The following is a 23905-nucleotide window of genomic DNA, read 5'->3' on the forward strand; positions in this document are numbered from 1 at the left end:
TTTGTTTGTTTGTTTTACATCTTTATTTTTTTTTCCACTCATAGATATTTATTTAAGAGAATTGAAAGCATATGCTTACAAAAGAATCATATACTTATGTTCACAGTAGATTTTTTTTTTAATAAATTTATTTATTTTAGTTGGGGGCTAATTACTTTACAATATTGTAATAGTTTTTGCCATACATTGACATGAATCAGCCATGAGTTTACATGTGTTCCCCTTCCTGGACCCCCCACCCACCTCCCTCCCCATCCCATCCGTCTGGGTCATCCCATTGCCCCGGCCCTGAGCCTTTGTCTCATGCATCGAACATGGAATGGTGTTCTGTTTCACATATGATAATATACATGTTTCAATGCTATTCTCCCAGAACGTCCCACCCTCACCTTCTCCCTCAGAGTCCATAAAATTGTTCTATGCATCTGTGTCTCTTATTCTGTCTCGCATATAGGGTTATCATTACCATCTTTCAAATTCCATATATATGCATTAGTATACTGTATTGGTGTTTTTCTTTCTGGCTTACTTCACTCTGTATAATGGGCTCCAGTTTCATCCATCTCAGTAGAACCGATTCAAATGTATTTTTTTTAATGGCTGAGTAATATTCCATTGTGTATATGTACCACAGCTTCCTTATCCATTCGTCTGCTGATGGACATCTAGGTTGCTTCCATGTCCTGGCTATTGTAAACAGTGCTGCGATGAACATTGGGGTACACGCGTCTCTTTCAATTCTGGTTTCTTCGGTGTGTATGCCCAGCAGTGGGATTGCTGGATCATATGGCAGTTCTATTCCCAGTTTTTTAAGGAATGTCCACACTGTTCTCCATAGTGGCTGTACTAGTTTGCATTCCCACCAACAGTGTAAGAGGGTTCCCTTTTCTCCACACCCTCTCCAGCATTTATTGCTTGTAGACTTTTGGATAGCAGCCATTCTGACTGGTGTGAAATGATACCTCATTGTGGTTTTGATTTGCATTTCTCTAATAATGAGTGATGTTGAGCATCTTGTGTTTGTTTGTTTTACATCTTTAAATGGTTAAAGAAATTCAGGATAGCTGTAATCAGAATAATATTTTTGACATGTGGAAATTTTATGCAATTCAAATTAAAATGTCCATATAAAGTTGTATTGGAACATGGTCATGCTCGTTTGTTTGTATAGGGTCTGCTACTGCTTTTGCATTACAGCAGCAGCAGCAGAGTTAAATAAAGGAATAGACTTATTGCAAAATATATACTAGTAAGGATGCACCATCTTGGTTCTTTGAAAAATTCTGGTAACCTCTGTTTTAGAGCTAAAATTATAAATGATATATGTATGATTTGAAAATGCCTTATAGACTAATGGGAGCTTTTGTTGAAGAGAGAATAACCTTAGAATTCTGAGGATCACTAACTGTATCGAGTGAAGAACTGAATCTCTTAGTATGAGTAACCATTAGCAGTTAATAGCACTTAAGAACTTTAAAAACTGTATTCATATTCATTTGATCTCTAAAACAATCTGTTCAGTCAATATCATTTTTTCTAGTTTACAAATAAGAAAACTTAGATTTTAAAATATATGTGACATATTATGGAGAATAAGCATTTCAAAAATAGAAGGTGATAGAGAAATACCATTGAGGAGAAGGTAGATGTTTTGGTATTTGGTGGGTGGTATTCCTCTCATTTGCAGGCACGGTGATAGAATGAAAACTCTAGAGCTAGAGTTTCTGGGTTTTCATCCTGGTTCTACCATTTACTAACACTACAATCTTGAATAAATCACTTAACCTTTTAGAGACTAGGTTTCATAATCCATAATATTCAAGTAAGAATGTTCTTACCTCGTAGGGCTGCTGTGATGATTAAATTTTAAACATATGTTAACTTGCCTAGAAGAGTATTTAACATATATAAATGTTATTTTCATTGTCTTTTGGAATAAATTTTTTAATCAGTTAACATACAATGTAATTTCATTTGGATGGCAGGGATTCAAAAAGCCTTTAATAGCTCTTTATATCAGAGTTGTATTCTATATATTTGAGCAGGAGTAGAACCACTTAGCCAGCCAGCAATAATGTCAGAGATTCCACTTACTTGATTTATCTTGAACTTCGTACCTCAGTTCTTTGCTTATCCTGCAAAAATATAATCCGATAAGAAACTTTCACCCAGAATTCCTAAATAGCAAATACTCTCTGAAGTTCTATTTTGATATTTTCATAATAATTGAAATTGATTGATGGGATATAATAAGTCATTCACAGAAGCACTAAAATCTTGAGTAAAGGTGTCACTCGGTAATTTAATGCTTTTTTGTTCTTGTTTTTCCTCATGTAATAAAAAAGGTCAGAATTCTCCAGAACTTTTAATTTTATAAACTATTGCCTGACTTTTGGCCTTTATCTTGTCAGGAGTAAATATCTGCCAATTGTAATTCACCTTGTGGGTTGAGATGTTATTAAGGAAATTGAGTGCAATCCATGAAATTCTTGTCTAGGACAGGGTCAGTCTCAATGCTATCGAATAATTGACTCTGTTTCCTGCATGACAGGTGGATAGCAGTTGCAATTATTGTCATTTTGTGTCTGGGGAAATGTAGACAGGAGAGTTAAGTGACTTCCTCAAGATCATATTGGAAATCAGTGACATTCCAAGGAACAGAACTTGGAATACACTTAATCAGATCGCCTCTAGAATAGTTTGAACTTTATCATGAAGACAGTGAAAATGTTTCCACCATACGCCAGAATACACTTCAGCATTATTTCTTAGATCCAGAGTCATGCATTTATTATCTCTGAGATAAAGACTATAAAAAGAGGCCCCAAATAAATTGATCTATGGCTTTATTATTTGAAACTTTAATTACCTTTTTATGAAAATGGAGAGAATGATAATGACTAGTAGTGAAGAAAGGAAAATTCATTTCTATTTTTCAGGTAGTTTAGTGGGTTAGTACCTTACAGCTTTATTAATGGCTTGCATACCATTGATTTAAAAAGTAGCTATGTCTTTATTTACATGCTTTGCCACATGCCAGCAGCAGTAAAAGTTGCTCTTCTTTTAAGGTATCACATGGGCCATATTTCCTGAGAAAAGAAACTACAATCTATTTTCACCTCCTAAGGAAGAGTCATCTATACATTCATCAATCAAAAGTTTAGTCTCATAGCTTAATTTAGTTCTTTAAATAAATAAGCAAAACAAAGCAAATTTAAGTGCTAGATATGTGATTATATTTTGATATTTTCATTTAATAAGAAATAACTATTGAACTTCCCCAGCCATCCACCAATGACGTCTCTGAGCTTCCACAGCAGTAGTGGGTTCAATCTCTGGTCAGCAAACTAAGATCCCACATGCTGTGTGGTATGGTTAAAAAATAAAAAAATAAAGAGGGAACTATCATTTACTGTACACTAATATGTATCAGTTCAGTTCAGTTGCTCAGTCGTGTCCAACTCTTTGCAACCCCATGAATCACAGCATGCCAGGCCACCCTGTTCATCACCAGCTCCCAGAGTTTACCCAAACTCATGTCCATCAAGTCGGGGATGCCATCCAGCCATCTCATCATCTGTCATCCTCTTCTCCTCCTGCCCCCAATCCTTCCCAGCATCAGGGTCTTTTCCGATGAGTCAACTCTTCACATGAGGTGGCCAAAGGATTGCAGTTTCAGCTTCAACATCAGTCCTTCCAATGAACACCTGGGGCTGATCTCCTTTATGATGGACTGGTTGGATTTCCTTGCAGTGCAGGGGACTCTCAAGAGTCTTCTCCAACACCACAGTTCAAAAGCCTCAATTCTTCTGCACTCAGCTTTCTTCACCGTCCAACTCTCACATCCATAAATGACCACAGGAAAAACCATAGCCTTGACTAGACAGACCTTTGCTGGCAAAGCACTGTCTCTGCTTTTTAATATGCTGTCTTGGTTGGTCATAACTTTCCTTCCAAGGAGTAAGCGCCTTTTAATTTCATGGCTGCAATCACCATCTGCAGTGATTTTGGAGCCCCCCAAAATAAAGTCTGACACTGTTTCCACTGTTTCCCCATCTATTTCCCATGAAGTGATGGGACTGGATGCCATGATCTTAGTTTTCTGAATGTTGAACTTTAAGCCAACTTTTTCACTCTCCTCTCTCACTTTCATCAAGAGGCTTTTTAGTTCTTCACTTTCTGCCATAAGGGTGGTGTCATCTGCATATCTGAGGTTATTGATACTTCTCCTGGCAATCTTGATTCCAGCTTGTACTTCCTCCAGCCCAGCGTTTCTCATGATGTACTCTGCATATAAGTTAAATAAGCAGGGTGACAATATACAGCCTTGACGTACTCCTTTTCCTATTTGGAATCAGTCTGTTGTTCCATGTCCAGTTCTAACTGTCGCTTCCTGACCTAAATACAGATTTCTCAAGAGGCAGGTCAGGTGGTCTGGTATTCTCAACTCTTAAAGAATTTTCCACAGTTTATTGTGATCCATGCAGTCAAAGGCTTTGGCATAGTCAATAAAGCAGAAATATATGTTTTTCTGGAACTCTCTTGCTTTTTTGATGATCCAGCGGATGCTGGCAATTTGATCTCTGGTTCCTCTTGATAAGATGATTGAGTAGACAATCTCATGAAATTTTATGACCTTGATTAATATTATCAAATCACTTTCATTTCAGAGTTCTTTTTTATTTGATAAAAAGTCATAGGTTTCAGGTGCTGTCATTGTTTATACGGTAGTGTCGTGGTATGGTGGGCTTCCCTGGTGGCTTGGATGGTAAAGATTTTGCCTGCAACGCGGGAGACCTGGGTTTGATCACTGGATTGGGGAGATACCCTGGAGGAGGGCATGGCAACACGCTCTAGTATTCTTGCCTGGAGAATCCCCATGGACAGAGGAGCCTGTCAGACTACAGCCCATGGAGTCACAAAGAGTCAGACACAACTGGGTAACTAAGCACACATCATTTCAAATGCCAGAGGAAAGTCTGCATACTGTTCGAAATAAGATATATACAAAGAATATACGCAAGTGCATTAAGTTCACTGTGCCTAAGAATTTACACCTCAAATCTCAGGATACTAATTAGGGAGGACTGCCTTAGCAAACCTTGCCTATAACATTTTTATTCTTCCCTCTGATAGGTTGTGTACACATACACACCTGAATATGTCTATATGCACCATATACACATTATTCCTTAGAATTTTATAAATGTGCTTGTCTATATACATATGATTTATAAATGTATACTGTACTGTTTACCAACGTGTATTCAGTGTTTGTAATTAATTCCACTGGGGGCAGGAGGAGAAGGGGACGGCAGAGGATGATATGGTTGGATGGCATCACTGACTTGAAGGACACGGGTTGGGGTAAACTCCGGGAGTTGATGATGGACAGGGAGGCCTGGCATGCTGCGATTCATGGGGTCGCAGAGTCGGACACAACTGAGCGACTGAACTGAACTGAACTGAACTGATTAATGTAAATATATACATAGATATACATAGTCTCATTTCAAGTTTATTTTTTATATTTCTACCTTTTGAGGCATACTGTTAGTATAATTTAACAAGGTATATACTTGTCTAACATGTGAGGCATTAAATTATGTTTGAATTAATTTATAATCCATTCAAAATTTGGGAAGTCCTACATTTATATTAAGGAATAGGTTTAAATATGTCTTATATTAAGTTATGCTTTGATATTCATAAATTTAATGTTGTAGTTCCAACTAATACTGTAATTTTACATTCTAACATTGTTGCTAACAATTATGAGTCAATAGATTTTTATACAAAAAGTTAAACCTGGATAGTTTTGTTATATGACTTTATGGCTGACTCATGCTGATGTATGGCAAAAGCCGACACAGTGTTGTAAAACAATTATCCTTCTATTAAAAATAAATTTTAAAAAAGCATAATCACTTCTTTGTAAAATATATTTGACATAATGGAATGATTATAAATCTAATTATCACCTGTTTTAGGCTAAGATGACTCAATTGCCTGAGGCAGAAAAGGAAAAGATTGCTGAGCAAGTTGCTGACTTCAAGAAAGTGAAGAGCAAGCTGGATGCTGAAATTGAGATATGGGATGATACAAGCAATGATATCATTGTTCTGGCCAAGAAGATGTGTATGATCATGATGGAGATGACAGACTTCACAAGGTAATTATGTGGGTATTGGTGTGTAATATTTATCATATTAGAAACATTTGTCAAATTAGTGAAACTTTGAGTTTCTGTGAGTGTCAGGTGCTAAAAATTAAGTGGTACGGGAAAAGTAAATGATAAAGAATTAGAAAATTAAAGGTAGTTTCTAGAGGTTTTGATAAATAAATGAGGTAGAGTTTCTCATAAACACCTGAGGAACAATTTTAGAAGCCACTTTATGTCTTCACTCTCAAGAACCTTCTGTGTGTATTATACTAGCTTTTTTTACAAAAAAAAAAAGGTAAATCAAGTTATGATTTCTATTGGAGCTCTCTGAATGGTTGATTTTCATAGCTGCATATGGAGATATCAACCAGATATATTTGAAATTACCAAGGCTTGATGTGCGCAAAGGAATTGTTCATTGTGTGCATATTCTAGAAATAATGAACATGTTTCTTATTGTTACTGTTGTTCAGTCGCTAAGTCATGTCTGACTTTTTGCAACCTCATGGACTGCAGCATGTCAGGCTTGCCTGTCCTTCTCCATCTCCCAAAGTTTGTTCAGACTCACGTCTCTTGAGTCAGTGATGCCATCTAACCATCTCATCTTCTGTTGCCCCCTTCACCTCCTGTCTTCAATCTTTCCCAGCATCAGGGTATTTTCCAATGATTCAGCTCTTTGCATCAGGTGGCCAAAGTTTTGGAGCTTCAGCTTCAAAAGCTACTGGAAAAACCATAGCTTTCATTGTATGGACCTTTGTTGGCCAAGTGATGTCTCTTCTTTTTAATATTCTGTCTAGATTTATCATAGCTTTTCTTCCAAGGAGCAAGCATCTTTTTATTTCATGACTGCAGTCACCATCTGCGGTGATTTTGGAGCCCAAGAAAATAAAATCTATCAGTGCTTCTACTTTTTCCCCATCTATTTGCCATGAAGTGATGGGACAAGATGCTATGATCTTAGTTTTTTGAATGTTGAGTTAAAGCCAGCTTTTTCACTCCCTTCTTTCACTCTCATCATGAGGGTCTTTAGTTCCTCTTTACTTTCTGTCATTGGCGTGGTGTCATGTGCGTATCTGAGGTTGTTGATATTTCTCCCAGCAATCTTGATTCCAGCTTGTGATTCATCTAGCCTGGCTTTTTGCATGATGTACTCTGCATATAAGTTAAATAAGCAGGGTGACTGTAACTTCAAAATATTATTTTATAGAACTAGCCAAAGAACTGTAATGTATAGAGTGCATGCCTTACCAGTTACTAAATGAACAAAACTAGAACAATTAAAATAATTTTGTCTTGATGTAATTATAAAAGCCACAAAACAGAATATTCTGAAGCAGACCTGGTATACTTATAAAACTATTCATACTATTCATTTATATTGCATACATTAAACATAAAAATAACTTTAGTTGGAGTAATGACATAAATGTAATTTAAAAATAATAATAAATGGAAAATATTCATGAATTTTTCACGCAGGTTAAGCCTGAGAAAAGTTTTCTAAGCATTATGCACAAAGACCTCATAAAAAAGGATCATGAAATGCAACCCAATACTGCAAACTAAAGTGAAATTCAAAAACTAAAGAGTTGGAGATGCATATTTTAAAACTTGGATTCATAAAATCAAAAACTAAGATAAATTTTAAAAGAGAAAAGGGAAATGAGAAATGGAATGAGTTAATAAGACTTAGGGAGGAAATTAAGGGATAAAAATATCTAAAAGTTGAAAAATTTTAGTGCCCAAAGGAAAATAGGTTCAAAAAAAAATTCCATAAGGGGAAGACAAACAGGAAATTAACCAAGAGAATGACTATGAGATAAAGATTTTTAAGAAAAAAGAAAATACTCAGAGGAAGAAAAGCCTGAAATGGAGACAAGACTCCCTTTGAAGAATTAAGAAATAATGCAACAACTAATATTTAAAGTCTAAATAAAAAACATTTTCCATATATAATACTAAACTTAAATTTACATATTGAAAGATACTACAGTATTCCTAGGAAATTTGATTCAGATAACATTAACACATACACACATATGTTTTCCTAATATATAAAAATACTAATATATTACAGCTCCATGTACTACGTTCTTCTACGTATCTGTGTGTGTGTTTGTGTGTGTAAAATAGGGAAATAGCAAACTAAAACCCACTGAGTAATTTAAAAATTATGAAAAACAATCCTTACCTCCACAAAGGAGAGGTAGGTAAATACTTTTAACTTTGTCTGATATCATTCCTTGTGATTATCTCTATGTCTCTAAGCAATATACTTTATGAGATATGATTTATTGGCTTTTCCTGCAAATGAGAATATAGGGCATTTATATTACTTTTTCTTCCATGTTTTCCTAGTTTTACAAATTTATTATTTTATTGTTTATATTTATAGACATTAATAACATTTCTTATCTATTAAATGTATATTGTTATATGTATATTAGTTATTTCTCAACTTCTCACTCTGTATGATGAAGAAATACCCACTCTTATCCTTTCTTCTGCCTCTTATTGATTCTGTCCTGCATTTCATTTATAACCCAACTTCTTTCTACTATACTTCTTATATTAAGATAATTAATATAACATTTACATTTTTCTAAACAATTAAATCACTCGTGCTTATTCTAATGTTTTATTCTGAAAGTGAAGATTAATAAATGTTTGTTATTATGCTACTTATATAATTAACCTAGGTAGGAAACACACATGAAAGAAACATATTTCTAGTAAAAATTAAATTTGAGTTTAGGCATAAAGAGTTCACACATTTATTTTTTATTTCTTTTTATTGGAATACATTTGCCTTACAATGTTGTGTTAGTATTTACTGTACAACAAAGTGAATCAATCATACATATACATATATTCCCCTCTTTTTTAGATTTCCTTACCATTTAGTTCATCACAGAGTATTGGGTAGAGCTCTCTGTGCTATATAGTAGGTTCTTGTTAGTTATCTGTTTTAAACATAATAGTCTGTATATGTCAATCCCAGTCTCCTAATTCATTCCTACCCCCATCTTCCCTTAGTAACCACAAGTTTCCTCTCTACATCTGTGACTCTATTTCTGCTTTGCAAATAGTTCATCTCTACCATTTTTCTAGTTTCCACATATAAGTGATATTATATGATATTTGTTTTTCTCTTTCAGGCTTAATTCACTCAGTAAGATGACCTCTGGGTCCACCCACATCTCTGTAAATGGCAGTATTTCATTCCTTTTCATGGCTGAGTAATAGTCCATTGTACTATGTACCACATCTTTATCCATTCCTCTGTTGATGGACATTTAGGTGGCTTCCATGTCCTGGTTATTGTAAATAGTGCTGCAATGAACATCAGGGTGCATGCATCCTTTTGAATCATGGTTTTCTGCGATATATGCCTAGGAGTTGGGTTGCTGGGTCATTTGGTAGTTCTAGTGTTAGTTTTTTAAGGAACCTCCATACTATTCTCCATAGTGGTTGTACCAATTTACATTCACACCAACAGTATAGGGAGGTTCTTTTATCTCCACACCCTCTCTGGCATTTATTGTTTGTAGATTTTTGGATAAAGGCCATTATGACAAGTGTGAGGTGGTACTTCATCATAGTTTTGATTTACATTTCTCTAATTACTGATGTTGAGTATCTGTTCATGTGTCTCTTGGCCATCTGTATGTCTTCTTTGGAGAAATTTCTATTTAAGTTTTCTTTCCAGTCTTTGATTGTTTTTTTTCTTTTCTTTTTTATTGAGCTGCATGTAAGAGTGTTCATACATTTTATATGGGAAATAACACATCATGGAAAGAAACCTGAACTAAGAATTATCTTATATCAGCTTGATAAGTGTGTCAGTGAGAGTTCTCTAGTATAAAGGGTATGTATACAAGCAGAATCTAAAATTAGAATAAAAGCAATCAAGGACAAAGTCAAGAGATTTAAAAAAGCTTTTAAGAAATGAGAAGAAGAAATAGAATCCCATAAAGACAGAGCATTCAAGGAGGCATAATAAGAAATTTTGTAATATGCAAATAAGGATTCTTGAGTCATAGTTAAGTTTCAGTGAATGGTCAATTAATTATTTTGCATGAAGGAGTCTTAATTAAAGTGAAGATTGAAAAGACAGTATAGTTTTGGCAATTCTAAATTTATGGTTACCGTTGTTTAAGTGGCTTCAATAAGTGGTGACAGAGAAAAAAGTCTTCTTAATTCATTACAAGGTAGATGAGAGAAGAGTAGATAATAAAACAAAGATACTCAAAGTAGTAAATTAAAGAAGGCAGATGATCAGCACACTATCTAGAGATTTCTAAATAACTAGAGTATATTCTAGATTAAAGGGAATGGGGAATTGGTTAGGGATAGAATGAAATTGTAAAAGATGAATAGCTATAGCCAAATATGTAGCAAAGATGGTAGAACATAAACACTGAGACACAGGAAAAGAAATAAAAACAGATATAAGGGTTAACCTGCATGAGTTTGCATGGCTGTTTCTTCTAGTCTTAGTTAGGATATCCATCAGAGAAGTTCTTGGCCATCTGTTGTAAAGACTTCTTGTAACCTGTTTATCTATATCACAAGACTCTGCTACTTCCCAGTTTATAATTAGCACTTATTGGATTACCTAGTTCATTTGTTTATATGTGTGCTGCCTCAATACCCCAAACAGAATATAAGTTTGGTGAAAGTATGAAATTTGACTTGTTTATTGTTTTATACCCAGAACTTATAACAGTCTACATAGAATACATATGTAATTGTATATATCACAGTGAACATATATATATATATATATATATATGTGTTGTATATCCATATGCATATGTATGTATAGTATATAATATTAATTGTTGAATGAATTAGGATATCTAACCATTTAAATCAATTAATTTAAAAGAAATAAACACAAGTTGAACTCAGAAGAAAGCAGGAATCAACATTACCCAAACAAAAAAATAATGGAATAACATAAATTTAAGCTATTGATACAAACTCATTTTGTTTATTCCTTAACCTATACATAGAGCATATGTGTTGGACGCAAAGATTTTAATTTTTTTCAATTTTGTTTAAAGTTTTAATATCAACAATTTTCAGAACACAACAGTACAATTATTTAACTCTACATGATTAGTTTACCAACATATATTATCAATTTCTGTGATTTTCATTGTATCTTTAGCTTTCAGTTCATTTTTTTAATTTATTTTTTTATTGAAGGATAATTGCTTTACAAAATTTTGTTGTATTCTGTCAAACCTCGACATGAATCAGCCATAGGTATACATATATCCCCTCCCTTGTGAACTTCCCTCCCATCTCCCTCCCCATCCCACCCCTCTAGGTTGATACAGAGTTTCAAACTCAAACTCCTTGTTTGAGTGTCCTGAGCCATACAGCAAATCCCTGTTGGCTATCTATTTTACACATGGTAATGTAAGTTTTGGGCTTCCCTTGTGGCTCAGCTGGTAAAGAATCCACTTGCAATTCGGGAGATCTATGTTTGATCTTTGTGTTGAGAAGGTCCCCTGGAGAAAGGAAAGGCTACCCACTCCAGTATTCTGGCCTGGAGAATTCCATAGACTGTATAGTCCATGGGGTCACAAAGAGTCAGACACGGCTGAGGGATTTTCACTTACTTACTTACAATGTAAGTTTCCATGTTATTCTTTCCATACATCTCACCCTCTCCTCCCCTCTCCCCATGTCCATAAGTCACTGCTCTGAGAGTCCTTTCCCTTGCTGGGAGTCACAGTCCACCTCACCTTCCTAGGATGCCCTCTAATACTGTGCTGATCTCTGGACCTGCTGTGGGGCAGCTCATATTCTAATCTGGTCCTACTCCTCTGTGTTCTTGCCTCCATACATTTAAAGTAATTATATATATATTCTTATTGCCATTTTCTTAATTGTTTGGGGTTGATTTTGTAGATCTTTTTTCATCTCTTGTATTTCTTGACTATATAAGTCCCTTTAACATTCTTTGTAAAGCTGGTTTGGTGGTACTGAATTCTCTTAACTTTTGCTTGTCTGAAAAGCCTTTTATTTCTCCATCAATTTTGAATGAGGTCTTGCCGGGTATAGTAATCTTGGATGTAGATTTTTCCCTTTCAGTACTTTAAATATATCCTGCCATTTCCTTCGGGCCTGCAGAGTTGCTGCTGAAAGATCAGCTGTTAAGCATATGAGGGTTCCCTTGTATATTACTTGTTGCTTCTCCCTTGCTGCTTTTAGTATTCTTTCTTTGCGTTTAGTCTTTGTTAGTTTGACTAGTATGTGTCTTGGCATGTTTCTCCTTGGGTTTATCCTGTATGGGACTCTTTGTGCCTCTTGAACTTGATTAACTATTTCCTTTTCCATGTTGGGGAAATTTTCAACTATAATCTCTTCAAAAATTTTCTCATACCCTTTCTTTTCTTTTCTTCTTCTGAGACCCCTATAATTCGAATGTTGGTGCATTTGATATTGTCCCAGAGGTCTCTGAGACTATCCTCAGTTCTTTTCATCCTTTTTACTTTAGTTTGTTCTTCAGAAGTTATTTCCACCATTTTATCTTTCAGTTTGTGGATTCATTCTTCTGCTTCAGATATTCTACTATTGATTCCTTCTAGAGTATTTTTAATTTCAGTAATTGTGTTGTTTGTGTCTGTATGGTTACTCTTTAATTCTGCTAGGTCTTTGTTAATTGATTCTTGCATTTTCTCCATTTTGTTTTCAAGGTTTTTGATCATCTTTATTATCATTATTCTGAATTCTTTTTCGAGTAGTTTAGCTGTTTCCTCTTCATTTATTTGGACTTCTCTGTTTCTAGTTTGTTCCATTTTTGTAATATTTCTCTGCCTTTTCATTTTTTTTTTAACTTATTGTATTTGAGGTCTCCTTTTCCCAGGCTTCAAGGTTGAATTCTTTCTTCCTTTTGGTTTCTGCCCTCCTAAGTTTGGTCCAGTGGTTTGTGTAAGCTTTGTATAGGGTGAAATTTGTCTTGAGTTTTTGTTTCTTTTTTTTGTTTGTTTGTTTTTCCTCTGATGGGCAAGGCTGAGTGAGGTGGTAATGCTGTCTGCTGATGATTGAGTTTGTATTTTTGTTTTCTTTGTTGTTTAATGAGGTGTCCTGCACAGGGTGCTACTGGTGGTTAGGTGATGCTGGGTCTTATATTCAAGTGGTTTCCTTTGTGTGAGTTCTCACTATTTGATACTTCCTAGGGCTAGTTCTCTGGTAGTCTAGGGTCTTGGAGTCAGTGCTCCCACTCCAGAGGCTCATGGCTTGATCTCTGGTAAAGAATGAAGATTCAACAAGTGGTTTGTTATGGCATTAAGTGAGATTAAAACAAATATCCAAAAATGAGAAACCAGATAAAGTCCAGACAAATGGCAGTTACAAAATCAGGCAAATAATAATTAAAATAATGGAATATACATATATACATATACACTCATTAGCAAAGTCAAAACAGTCCAACAAAAACAAAGAACAATAGACTGATTCAGCAAACAAAGAAAATCAAAAATTATATTTAGCAGTTAAGAACAAAAATAACTAAGCACAAACTGGAAAACAAAACTAAAGAAAGGTGCCAAGTGGGGAATAAACCAATGAAAACAAAACTAACAAATATGTTGAGAAGAAAGGAAAGAAAGAAAGAATATATATGCAAAGTTAAATAGAGGTAGATAAGATTTATATACATTAAAGATTAATTGCAAGAAGAAAAGAACAGTAGAAAGGAAAACAAAGGAATAAATGTAGAAAAAATATAATAGGTTTAAGAAAATTAAGACTTAAAATTATAAAAAGAGAGGAAAAAAACAGAAGAAGAAAAAAGAAAAAAAAAGGATAAAAAAATAAAATAAAATAAAATAAAAAAAAAGGAAAACTCCACAGAGGTGCAAAAGTCCAATGGAGATGCAGAGGTTTATAACAACAATAAAAAATTGTGATTGACTATACACATATATTTATATACCCATAAGCAAAATCAAAACAGTCCAACAAAAATAAAGTACAATAGATCCATCTGGTGAAAAAAGGAAACCAAAAATTGTATCTACCAGAACAAAACTAACTAAAGCACAAACCTGGAAAACAAAACTAAAGCAAGATGACAATTGGGGAACCAAGCAATTAAAATAAAACTAATAAATATGTTGAGAAGAAAGGAAAGAAAGAAAGAAAAGAAAGAAAGAATAGTAATGCAAAGTTAAATAGAGATATATAAAAAAGATTTATGTATATTAAAGATTAAATGCAAGGGGAAAAGAACAGTAGGAAAAGCAAACAAAGTAATAAATGTAGAAAAAATAATAATAGGTTTAAAAATTTTTAATTAAAATTAAAAAAAGAGAAAAGAAAAAATAAATAAAAGGAAAACTCTCCAGAACTGCAAAAGCCCAACACAGAGGTAGAGGTTATAACAACAATAAAAAATGTGACTGAGGAAAAAAAAAAAAAAAGAAATAAAAAAAGCTCAAAAGCTTAATTAGATTTCTTAGTGACAATAAAAGGACAACTACAACAGAGGTGGGGGGAGGGGAGAAAAAATCCAAAAGAATCTATAGAACAAGTCAAAACGTAAGAATAATAAATGTTTTTCTTGAGTCACTGTTGTCTGAGTCCTTTCCCTCACTGGGAGTCACAGTTCACCTCACCTCCCTAGGATGCCCTCCAACACTGTGCTGATTTCTCAACCTGCTGTGGGGGTAGCTCAGATTCTAATCTGGTCCTACTCCTGTGTGTTCTTGCCTCCAATGTCCAAAGCTATCAGAACTAGTGCATTTTCTTTTGTGGGAGCTCTCAGTGACCTTTTATATATTCCACAGACACAGAGTCTGCCTAGTTGATTGTGTGGATTTAATGTGCATCTTGTACAGCTGGACTTCCCTTGTGGCTCAGCTGGTAAAGAAACTGCCTGCAGTGCAGGAGACATGGGTTCAATCCCTGGGTTGGGAAGATCCCCTGGAGAAGGGAAGGGCTACCCACTCTAGTATTCTCACATGGAGAATTCCACGGACCGTATAGTCCATGGGGTCACAAAGAGTCGGACACGACTGAACGACTTTCACTACACTTTGTATAGCTGGTGGGAGGGTTTTGGGTCTTCTTCCTTAGTCACACTGCCCCTGGGTTTCAATTGTGATTTTATTTCCACCTGTGTATGTGGGTCGTCCACTGGGGTTTGCTCCTGAGGCTGGCCTGGAGGACTTGGGTTTGCCCCTGTGAGGGTCAGGTGTGGTGGTGATGCAGCTGCTTGGGTTGCAGGGGTTCTGGCAGCACCAGGTACTCAGGGGAGTTGGTGGCTAGGGTAGCAGGATGTATAGTGCTCTAGAAGGGTATGACAACCAGTATTGGCCAATACACTCCAGTATTCTTGCCTAGAGAACCCTCCTCCCTGACAGAGAGGCTTGGCAGGCCACAATCTATAGGGTCGCAAAGTGTGGAACACTACCAAAGTGACCCTGTGCGCACAGACCGAAGAGTTTTTTGTTTTTTTTTTCCCCTGTGGCAGTTCTGACCCAGTGAGACTTGAGCGTGAAGGTGGTGCAGCTGCTTGACTTGCAGGGACCCTGGTGGCAACAAGTGTGCAGGGACATGCACTGCCTCCACCACAGGAGTTATGGCCCTATCAGAGGCTTTTGTCAAGCCTCATGTAACTGGCGAGTAGAAGGCCTCTTTGGCCAGTCTTTCTCCATAGCTCCACCCATTCAGGCACTTAGAGGGCTCCCTTGCCTGGGGTCCTTTTCTGTTTTTCGGTGCTGTCAGGCACATAGAGGGGGCCCCCCTGGATGGAGTCCTACTCTGTCGATTGGTGCATCAGGCACTTAAAGGGTCACCCTGGGTGAGGTTCTACTCTTTAGTTCAGTGCATCAGGCATTTGATGGGCTAGCCTATCTATTCTTCAGCTGCCAATGCCTGCGTGTTGAGGGAGACAGACTATGGTGATGGCTCCACCCCCTACGTGTGACACAGCAGTATCGCCTTACTTCCATGGCTGCCCGGATTTCTCCCACAGGCGTTTCTTACCACAGTTTTCTTCCTCACATCCCCTCCATCCCTCTGCAGTCAACAGCAGCCCTCGCCCTGGGATTGTTCCACAATCCCTAAACTCCAGCTCCCAGCTGCTGTGTTTTCCAGGACACTTGCATCCCTGTCCGAGGTATGTATAGCTGCGGCAAGGATTGTCTGATTCTCATTCCGTTTAGGCTGCCACAGGTCAGCTGTTTCACTCTCAGCCTTAAATGTTTCTCCTCTGACTCAGACAGTTGCCCCGATGTGGGGACTGGACCCTTGCTTCAGTTTCCCCACCCGCCAAAGACAGGTCCAGTCCTACTAACACTCCTGTTTTTTCCCTTAGTTCCTTCATTGTAGCAAGTTTTGCATGAGTCTGTATATTCTTTTCCACTCATCAGGTACTCCTGTCCGCTCTCAGCTGGTGTTGTGCGTGCACTTCTGTGTCTGAAGGTGTATTCCTGAGGTATCCACGGAGGGAGATGAACTCCACTTCCTCCTACTCCTCCGCCATCTTATTCTCTCAGATTGTGACTTTAATGCCCATTTGGCATTAAGAGGAGATAGAGGAACTAGAGATGAGATACTTGGAAAAGCATAGAACTCTGACTCTTTAAAGGAAACTAGGAATATTTCCATGCACCAGCTTGAGAGAGCATCAGAGAAAATTCTTTTCTTTGGAGTCTTGGGTCAAATAAAGCTCTTTAAGAGATAGTGATGTCGTCTATGAGCTATTAAACTGATGAATTTCAAGTTACATATCCAAAAAATTCTACCGTTAAAGAAGAATTAAGATGCAAGAAGCAATGGTGAGCAAAAAAATCAGAAAACATGTTGGTATATTCAAATAAGCTTTGGCAGAACAAGGCAATAAAATAAACTATTTGAAATAGCAGAATTACACAGGGAACATGTAAGTGTTTGAGATGAAATTTAAAATGGTCTCTCTTTGTACTTAGGGAGAATTTAGAAGTGTTAATAGTATGCTTTGCTACCTAAAGAATGCATATAGTGCCTTTTAAAACTTCGAAGGGATCTCTAAAATAAAATTTTCATATTAGTAGATTAAATTAATGTGGAGAGCTAGAAGTTAGAAAATAAAGAAAATGTGGTGTGGATATAAAAATACAATCATTTTATAAAATATGCTAGGTATATCATTATTTATAATGTGTAAATGTAGCAAGCTTACTTTAAAAAATATAATACTAGTATAAGTATAAAGAGAAAAAAGAAAACATCATTTAACAAAAGCATGTAAGAATCCTTTTTCTAGGAATCCTGGGCAAGAGGAGGAAATATCTCTTTCTAAAAGAGGAAAGAGATGTATGAATGAGTGGAGGGAATATGAATAAGTAAATGCCTGATGGCTTCTATTTGCTGAGTGATGTGGAATATGTGGAGTCTTGAAAAGATAAAAGTGGAGTGAGAGTTTGAGTAGCAAAACAGAAAAAAAAATCTGAGAATTTAAAAAGTAGTCAATCTGAAAGATTATTCAGTAAGTCATTTACTTATGGTCTGTCACACAATTCAAAAACTAATACATTTATTAGTAGAATTAATAGATTCTCTCCACCTGTTCTGAGAGAACTAGTGAATTATATTTACCTGCAGTCGTAGGATGTAAAAGAATTTTCAGTAGAATTCCAGGGACTGAGAGAAGTGAAACTTCTAGAAAGAATATATTGAAATAACTGACTGGGCCCAGACTGGGACAGAAGGGAAATAAGGTTGGAAACAAGAACAAGAGGTGAAAAGGTAAGGATATGTCACCAACAGTTGATCAAGATACAGACTAGAGTGCAGTTCTTCCTGTTCTACATCTGTTTCCCTCTCAGAGGCGTAATGTTTTACTGTTGACATATTTTGAATTGAGTTGGGAAAGGATGCTAAAATATGACTGTGGAAAGGATGCTCAGAGACTTTGAGGGTGTCACATTCAGTACCTAAGGTGTTACAAGGAGATTCACAACTCCACAGGGTGGTAACTCATTGTGAAGTAGACACATTTCATGTTTTGCCAAAGCTAAACCATCCAACATTCTCAGAATCGATAGGTGTCGCTGCCAAAGACTGCCATAGAACAGGAATATTGCATGTTCAAGTTGTAGTCAAGGTAGGGTAGGAAAGCTGAGTTTTAAATTCTGACAATCTCTTACACTTGAACTGCATCCATGTTCAGTTTAATTTCAGTTCATACAAACTGTGATAAATCTCCAATTGTTTTAAAATGGAGGAAACCTTGTTCTTATTTACACTTCCAATTCAGCTTTAAGAGTTTTTCTCAGACACTACAGTGTTTTACTGAGGGTAAAGTTTAGCAGTTTTATATAGAGATTATTCTTTAGTTCCACCCACATCACACTTACTTCACTGCAGGGCTTTTAGCGTGTTTGTAGTGGCACCTGTGAGAATGGATGCCATAGCTTCCAGTACAGTATTTATCAGCAAGTAGTCAATCATTTGGTAGGAGTACACCCTCAGTCCTACATATAGATTTTAAAAAGCTGTATATTTTGTAAATAATAACAAAAATAATAAATTATATTGTCTAAAATACCACTAAATGCTCTATTTTCTCCTTGTCTTTAACTACGATTTTATTATTAATAAAAGGCATGAGTAAACATTGAATGTTTACTATCCGCACTATGATGAATATATGTTTTCTCATCTTTATATTCAGAACAGTTTGATTGATTATTATATTCTCTAACTTATTGTTAAAGAACCTGGGATTCATAAAGGTCAGGTAAACTACTCAAGGACACACAAATGAGTTTGAATTAGAGTTGGTCCACCTTCAGAATCTGGGTACCTTATCAGTGTGATACAAGTCTTTACCCTTGTACTAAACACATGAGTAAAACCAGTCCTTTCTGTAAGGAGAAACAAAGCTGACACATTAAAAATAATAATAATTGTATAATGTATGCTTCTAGCTGTAAACATGTTCGGATTTCAGAAGAAAGGGATTAGCAGTGGAGACTAGGAATAAGCAGAAAATGAAAACCTGAACAGGTGAAGTTTATATTAGACTTTGCCATATGAGGATTGGATTATAGGGTGAGATAATATAAGAGATAAAACCCACAGATTGGAGGCTGGGAAGTAGAAAGGGGATAGATCCATTTGGGGGCTCTCAGAAAACTGTATAATAAAGAAAGAAAATGAACATGAAGAAAGTGATAGATTATAAAATATGTTAGAAAATGGATAGGAGTTTTTTGTTTGTTTTTGTAATGAAATGGAAAATAGGGAGCTAGTTAAGAATTATGATGGTGGCATAATGGAAAGAAAATGTAAGTATGATGTGTGATAAGACTGACAGACACTTTTGGATGGCACTGCCAAAAGAGACTCAACTCCTTGGGAGTTCAGCCACAGTTAAGAGACCCAAATAATTAGACAGGCTTTGGCAGTTCTGTGTGTGTGCTTAGTTGCTCAGTCGTGTCCAACTCTTTGCGACCTCATGGGCTGTATCCTGCCAGGCTCCTCTGTCCATGGGGAGTCTCCCGGCAAGAATACTGGAGTGGGTTGCCATTCCCTTCTCCAGGGGATCTTCCCAACCCAGGGATCAAACTCTGGTCTCCTGCATTGCAGGCAGATTCTTTACCATCTGAGCCACCAAGAAAGTCTTAGGCTGTTCTGATAGAGGCTAAAAGAATCTTGATAAATTCCTAGATAGTACTGTACCTGGGACTGGAAAGATTACTTCTGTAAAACTTGGTATAACCACTTCTGAGCCTTGACACAAGCCCCTTGGCACATGTTTAGTACTTCTTCCAGCTAAAAGGGGAGACACAAAGCAGGTTTTACACTGGTTCTTCATGAATTTTTGTCACTACCAGAGTGATACACTCATTCCAGGGCAGAAAAGTCAGCTTTGGTGTTTTAAACATAGGAAGGACCATCAACACAGTCACATAAGCTGTGTTACATTATTACACTGAGCCTGTGGTACCTTCCAGTAATTCAGCATTCCTATTCTTCAGCCTCTGGGACATTCTAGAATCAGACTTAAGGCTTGCTAGAGGAAAGCAAGCCTTTCTCTCTTCCACGGATTGATTTCTCAGGGAAACATCTTCCAAATTCCTGCTTGGAATGTAAAATTTCTGGGAACAGTGACATGGGGGGGTGGGTTGGCTGGTAGTCTCTACATTTAGTATTAAGTAGTCACATGTTCCTGGTAGTTCAGATGGTAAACAATCCACCTGCAATGCAGGAGACCTGGGTTCAGTCCCAGGTTGGGAAGATCCCCAGGAGAAAGGAATGGCAACCTACTCCAGTATTCTTGCCTGGAGAATTCCATGGACAGAGGAGCCTGCTGGGCTCTATGTGGTTGCAGAGAGTCGGACAGGACTGAGTGACTAAGCAAACATGCACATTCACATATTCACTTAATACCCTTGTTGGCATAAAAAGTGCTATATCCTTTAAATAAGTCTAAAATCCTCTGATGCAAAGACTATTTTATTCTCCTCTGAGAATTATCTCCAGACTTATCCTGGGATGAGAAAGAGGCTGATTTCAATGGTGTAGAACAGGGGAGGAAATCAAACTGCTTCTTTCAGTCTCTCCTTTCTCCCCAAATTTCATAAATGGATATTTCTGCTTAAATTAGTTCCTTAGTTTTCCCACTGCTGACCTCGGCTCTGACTTTCTCAGATTGACTGTATTATTTCCCACTTGCCATCTGCTTCCAAGTTTCCTAATATTTCTTGCTGTTGCCTCTTCTCTCATTTTGTCCTCTCCATTCTAATGGGTTTAGATTTTTTTAGAAGAAGAAGAAGAAAACAAACAAACAGTAACTAAAACCCAGCTCATCTATAGTTTCAGTGGTGTTTGGAAAAGAGAAAGAACTGTATATATGTGACAATTTACTGTCTTAAACTGAAAACCCACTAGAATTTACTATGGTTGTGAAATGTTTCTCTTCATGATATTTAGATGTTAGCATATTTAATCTTTTATTCATGAATTATGTCTTTTCTCACCTCACGTAAATTCTATCTAAGCAGTATCTTGATTGAACTTAGTTTCTACATTTCATGGTTTATATAACACTTGATAACATCTAATTCTTTTCCTTTATCTAAACAGGGAACAAGCTCTAGGTAAAACTTTCTGGATAGTTATATCTTTTATGATCACTTAAGATGAATTTTTAAAACTTGTTGAACATGTGTGGAAAAAAAAATGATAACTCTTCCACAAATAAATACAAAACATACTCATCATTGTCAAAAAATAATGATTTGTGAGTGTGTACCAACACTAATATTACTATTAATACAGTTAAAAATGGAAAAATTTATCAAGTATATTCAAAAATATACCAGGATGATTTACCTATCCTCATCAAATTTTATATTTTAAGATGCAATGCAGTATCAACTTTCACTTGAAAAAATGATGTACTAAATTGTAGGCTTTTCTATAACTTTTTTTTTTGGTTCATTTACTGAACATCTATAAAATATCAGGCACTGCGCTTGGTATGAAGGACATATCAATACCATTAATACCTACAGTGGAGAATTTTGAACTAGGCTAGCATAAGATAAAACTGAAGAAGAGATGAGAACTGGAAGATGGGCAGCAATGCAGAGAGATGAAAGAGAAGGATCTGAAGGAATGATTCAATAAAGTAGGAGTGGCCATGGTGACAGCATAAATTCAGCTCTTAGAAAAACTGAAGAAGCTTGCTAAGAGTCAAGATATAGATAGAAAAAGGGCTGGAACTGGATTATCCTATATAGTTAATACAACAGTAAGCAGTTCTGGTTTTATATTTCTACACTGTCCCTAAGTATGTTCTCAGAATCTTGGCTGTTTTGGCAAGCTAAACTGACTTGTCTGCAAATGGGCCAGTTTTCTCAGGCATTTTATCATTTTAACCATTTTAAGCATGGCCTGCTACACTGAAGAATTATCCTTACTATACTTTAGTAACATTTAAAGAAAAGAGAAAATACAGAAATTGAATTTTAAAAGGAGATAATCTAAAATATAGAGGAATGTGTGGATGTAAAGGGGTTTGCAGTAAAGCACTGAACTCTCAGCTTTCCTTATATCCAGGATATCCTATGTAATGCCTGGACAATGGGAGGAGGTGCTTTAAAGGCTGTCCAAGTGAAGGAAAAAGAAAAGAACACTCATGAATACTCAGAAATCATGTTGCCCTCCTCTGTAGAAAGGGCGTCTCTGGATGAGGCAGCTATAGAGTGATGGCACATGAGGAGCTAGATTCAGAAGTAGAAGTACATCTGTTCTCACCCTGTGGGTACTTCCCACTGGACACAAGCTGGTATTTAATAAACTTTTTTGCCCCACTTTCCTTTTTCAATGTGGAGCTTCCCTGGTGGCTCAGATGGTAAAGAATCTGCCTGCAATGTGGGAGACCAGGTTCCGATCCCTGGGTTGGGAGGGCATGGCAACCCACTCCAGTATTATTGCCTGGAGAATCGCATGGACAGAGGAGCCTGGTGGCCTACAGTCCATGGGGTTGCAAAGAGTCAGACATGACTGAGTGTCTAACACTTTCTTTTCACTTTCCAAGATACAATCCTGAGAGTTGAAATAGTAAATGAGCAGAGGGAAGGGTAGAAACTCACCTTTCTCTGTTCAGCTAGAACTTGAGACTTAAAGCCTTTTTGGAAGCATAACTGAAATGTTTGAAATTCATTTGTTCTATGGTTCAGCATCCTTTTGTTTGTTAAATACAAAATCTCTTTGCAAGTGGCAAGTCTTGCTTCCTGAGGTGAAGTTTTTATATTCTAACACAGTGTGTTAATGAAAGCAATCTAAATGTTTAGCCCACACATAAATGGTAATAAGAAACATTGGTGAGTTTTATGTTTCTTCTTTCTAAAGGCAGTCTGATGATTTAAACTATAAGAGCAGATAAAGGTAATTTTTGTTTTACTTGATAGGACTATTTAATTTTCTTTCTCTTATGTATTTAAATACACATAAATATATAGCACATAATTGAAAATATAAATTATGAGATTCATAGATCATTTAAGATTTTGAAAAAGTGCTTCTGGCTTTTCAACCTATAACTTTAAGAAAGCATTCATTTTATGTCTGAAATAAATATTATATCAGGGAGAAAGAGTTATTTTTCTGTGCTCTAAAATGATGGTTATTCTTTTCTCTCTTGGACATTGTGTTAGGGTAATTCTAGGCTGTTATTATTGCCTTTTGCAAGAATATGCTCCCTGTAAGTAATCAGTTTGTTTTACTTTGTGGAACCTTGAATCACTGGAAACATTTTTCAGTAATGCCAATGAGAAATACTTTAACATAAAGGAGAATAATGCTGTCAGTTATTTTTACATGATAAAATCTGCATGCATCCTAATATAATAAGTAATGGGCAAAAATTCAGCTTATATAACATCTTAGTAATTGTCTATTATTAATAAAATTAGAGCAAGAGGGCACTTTTACCTGAAATCTGGTATTTCAATGTATGGCTATAGGGAATTTATCAGAGAATTTGGTGAACTGACTATGCCAGTTTCCAGGTGGCCAAATAGTTCTATACTGTATGAATCTGCAGAGATTTCAGGAGAATAGAATTAAATGATGAATGATTTTAGAACACTGGAGCCTAAACTGTTAGAAATATGGGAGTAAACAAAGACCACCCAAAGGAAAACATACAGAAACCATGCAGAGCTCACCATACCAAAATCAGTTGTCATTGCTTGCTTTTGGCAGAGACAAAAAGGCAGT

The 23905-nt window shown here is 36.2% G+C and overlaps 1 protein-coding gene across 11 annotated transcripts in view; it reads left to right on the forward strand.

Moving 5' to 3' along the window:
* CTNNA3 (catenin alpha 3) overlaps positions 1–23905 on the forward strand; it is a 1864976-nt gene that overhangs the window by 1698850 nt on the left and 142221 nt on the right. For all 11 annotated transcript variants that reach the window (XM_081568943.1, XM_081568944.1, XM_081568945.1 and 8 more), the window contains one exon: positions 5991–6172. In XM_081568943.1, the coding sequence (XP_081425069.1) occupies positions 5991–6172 (182 nt within the window). The remainder of the gene's footprint in view (positions 1–5990; positions 6173–23905) is intronic.

The sequence above is a fragment of the Giraffa tippelskirchi genome, chromosome 2 (assembly GCF_054371585.1).
Source record: "Giraffa tippelskirchi isolate mGirTip1 chromosome 2, T2T-mGirTip1v1.2.pri, whole genome shotgun sequence".
In the NCBI taxonomy this organism is placed as follows: domain Eukaryota; kingdom Metazoa; phylum Chordata; class Mammalia; order Artiodactyla; family Giraffidae; genus Giraffa; species Giraffa tippelskirchi.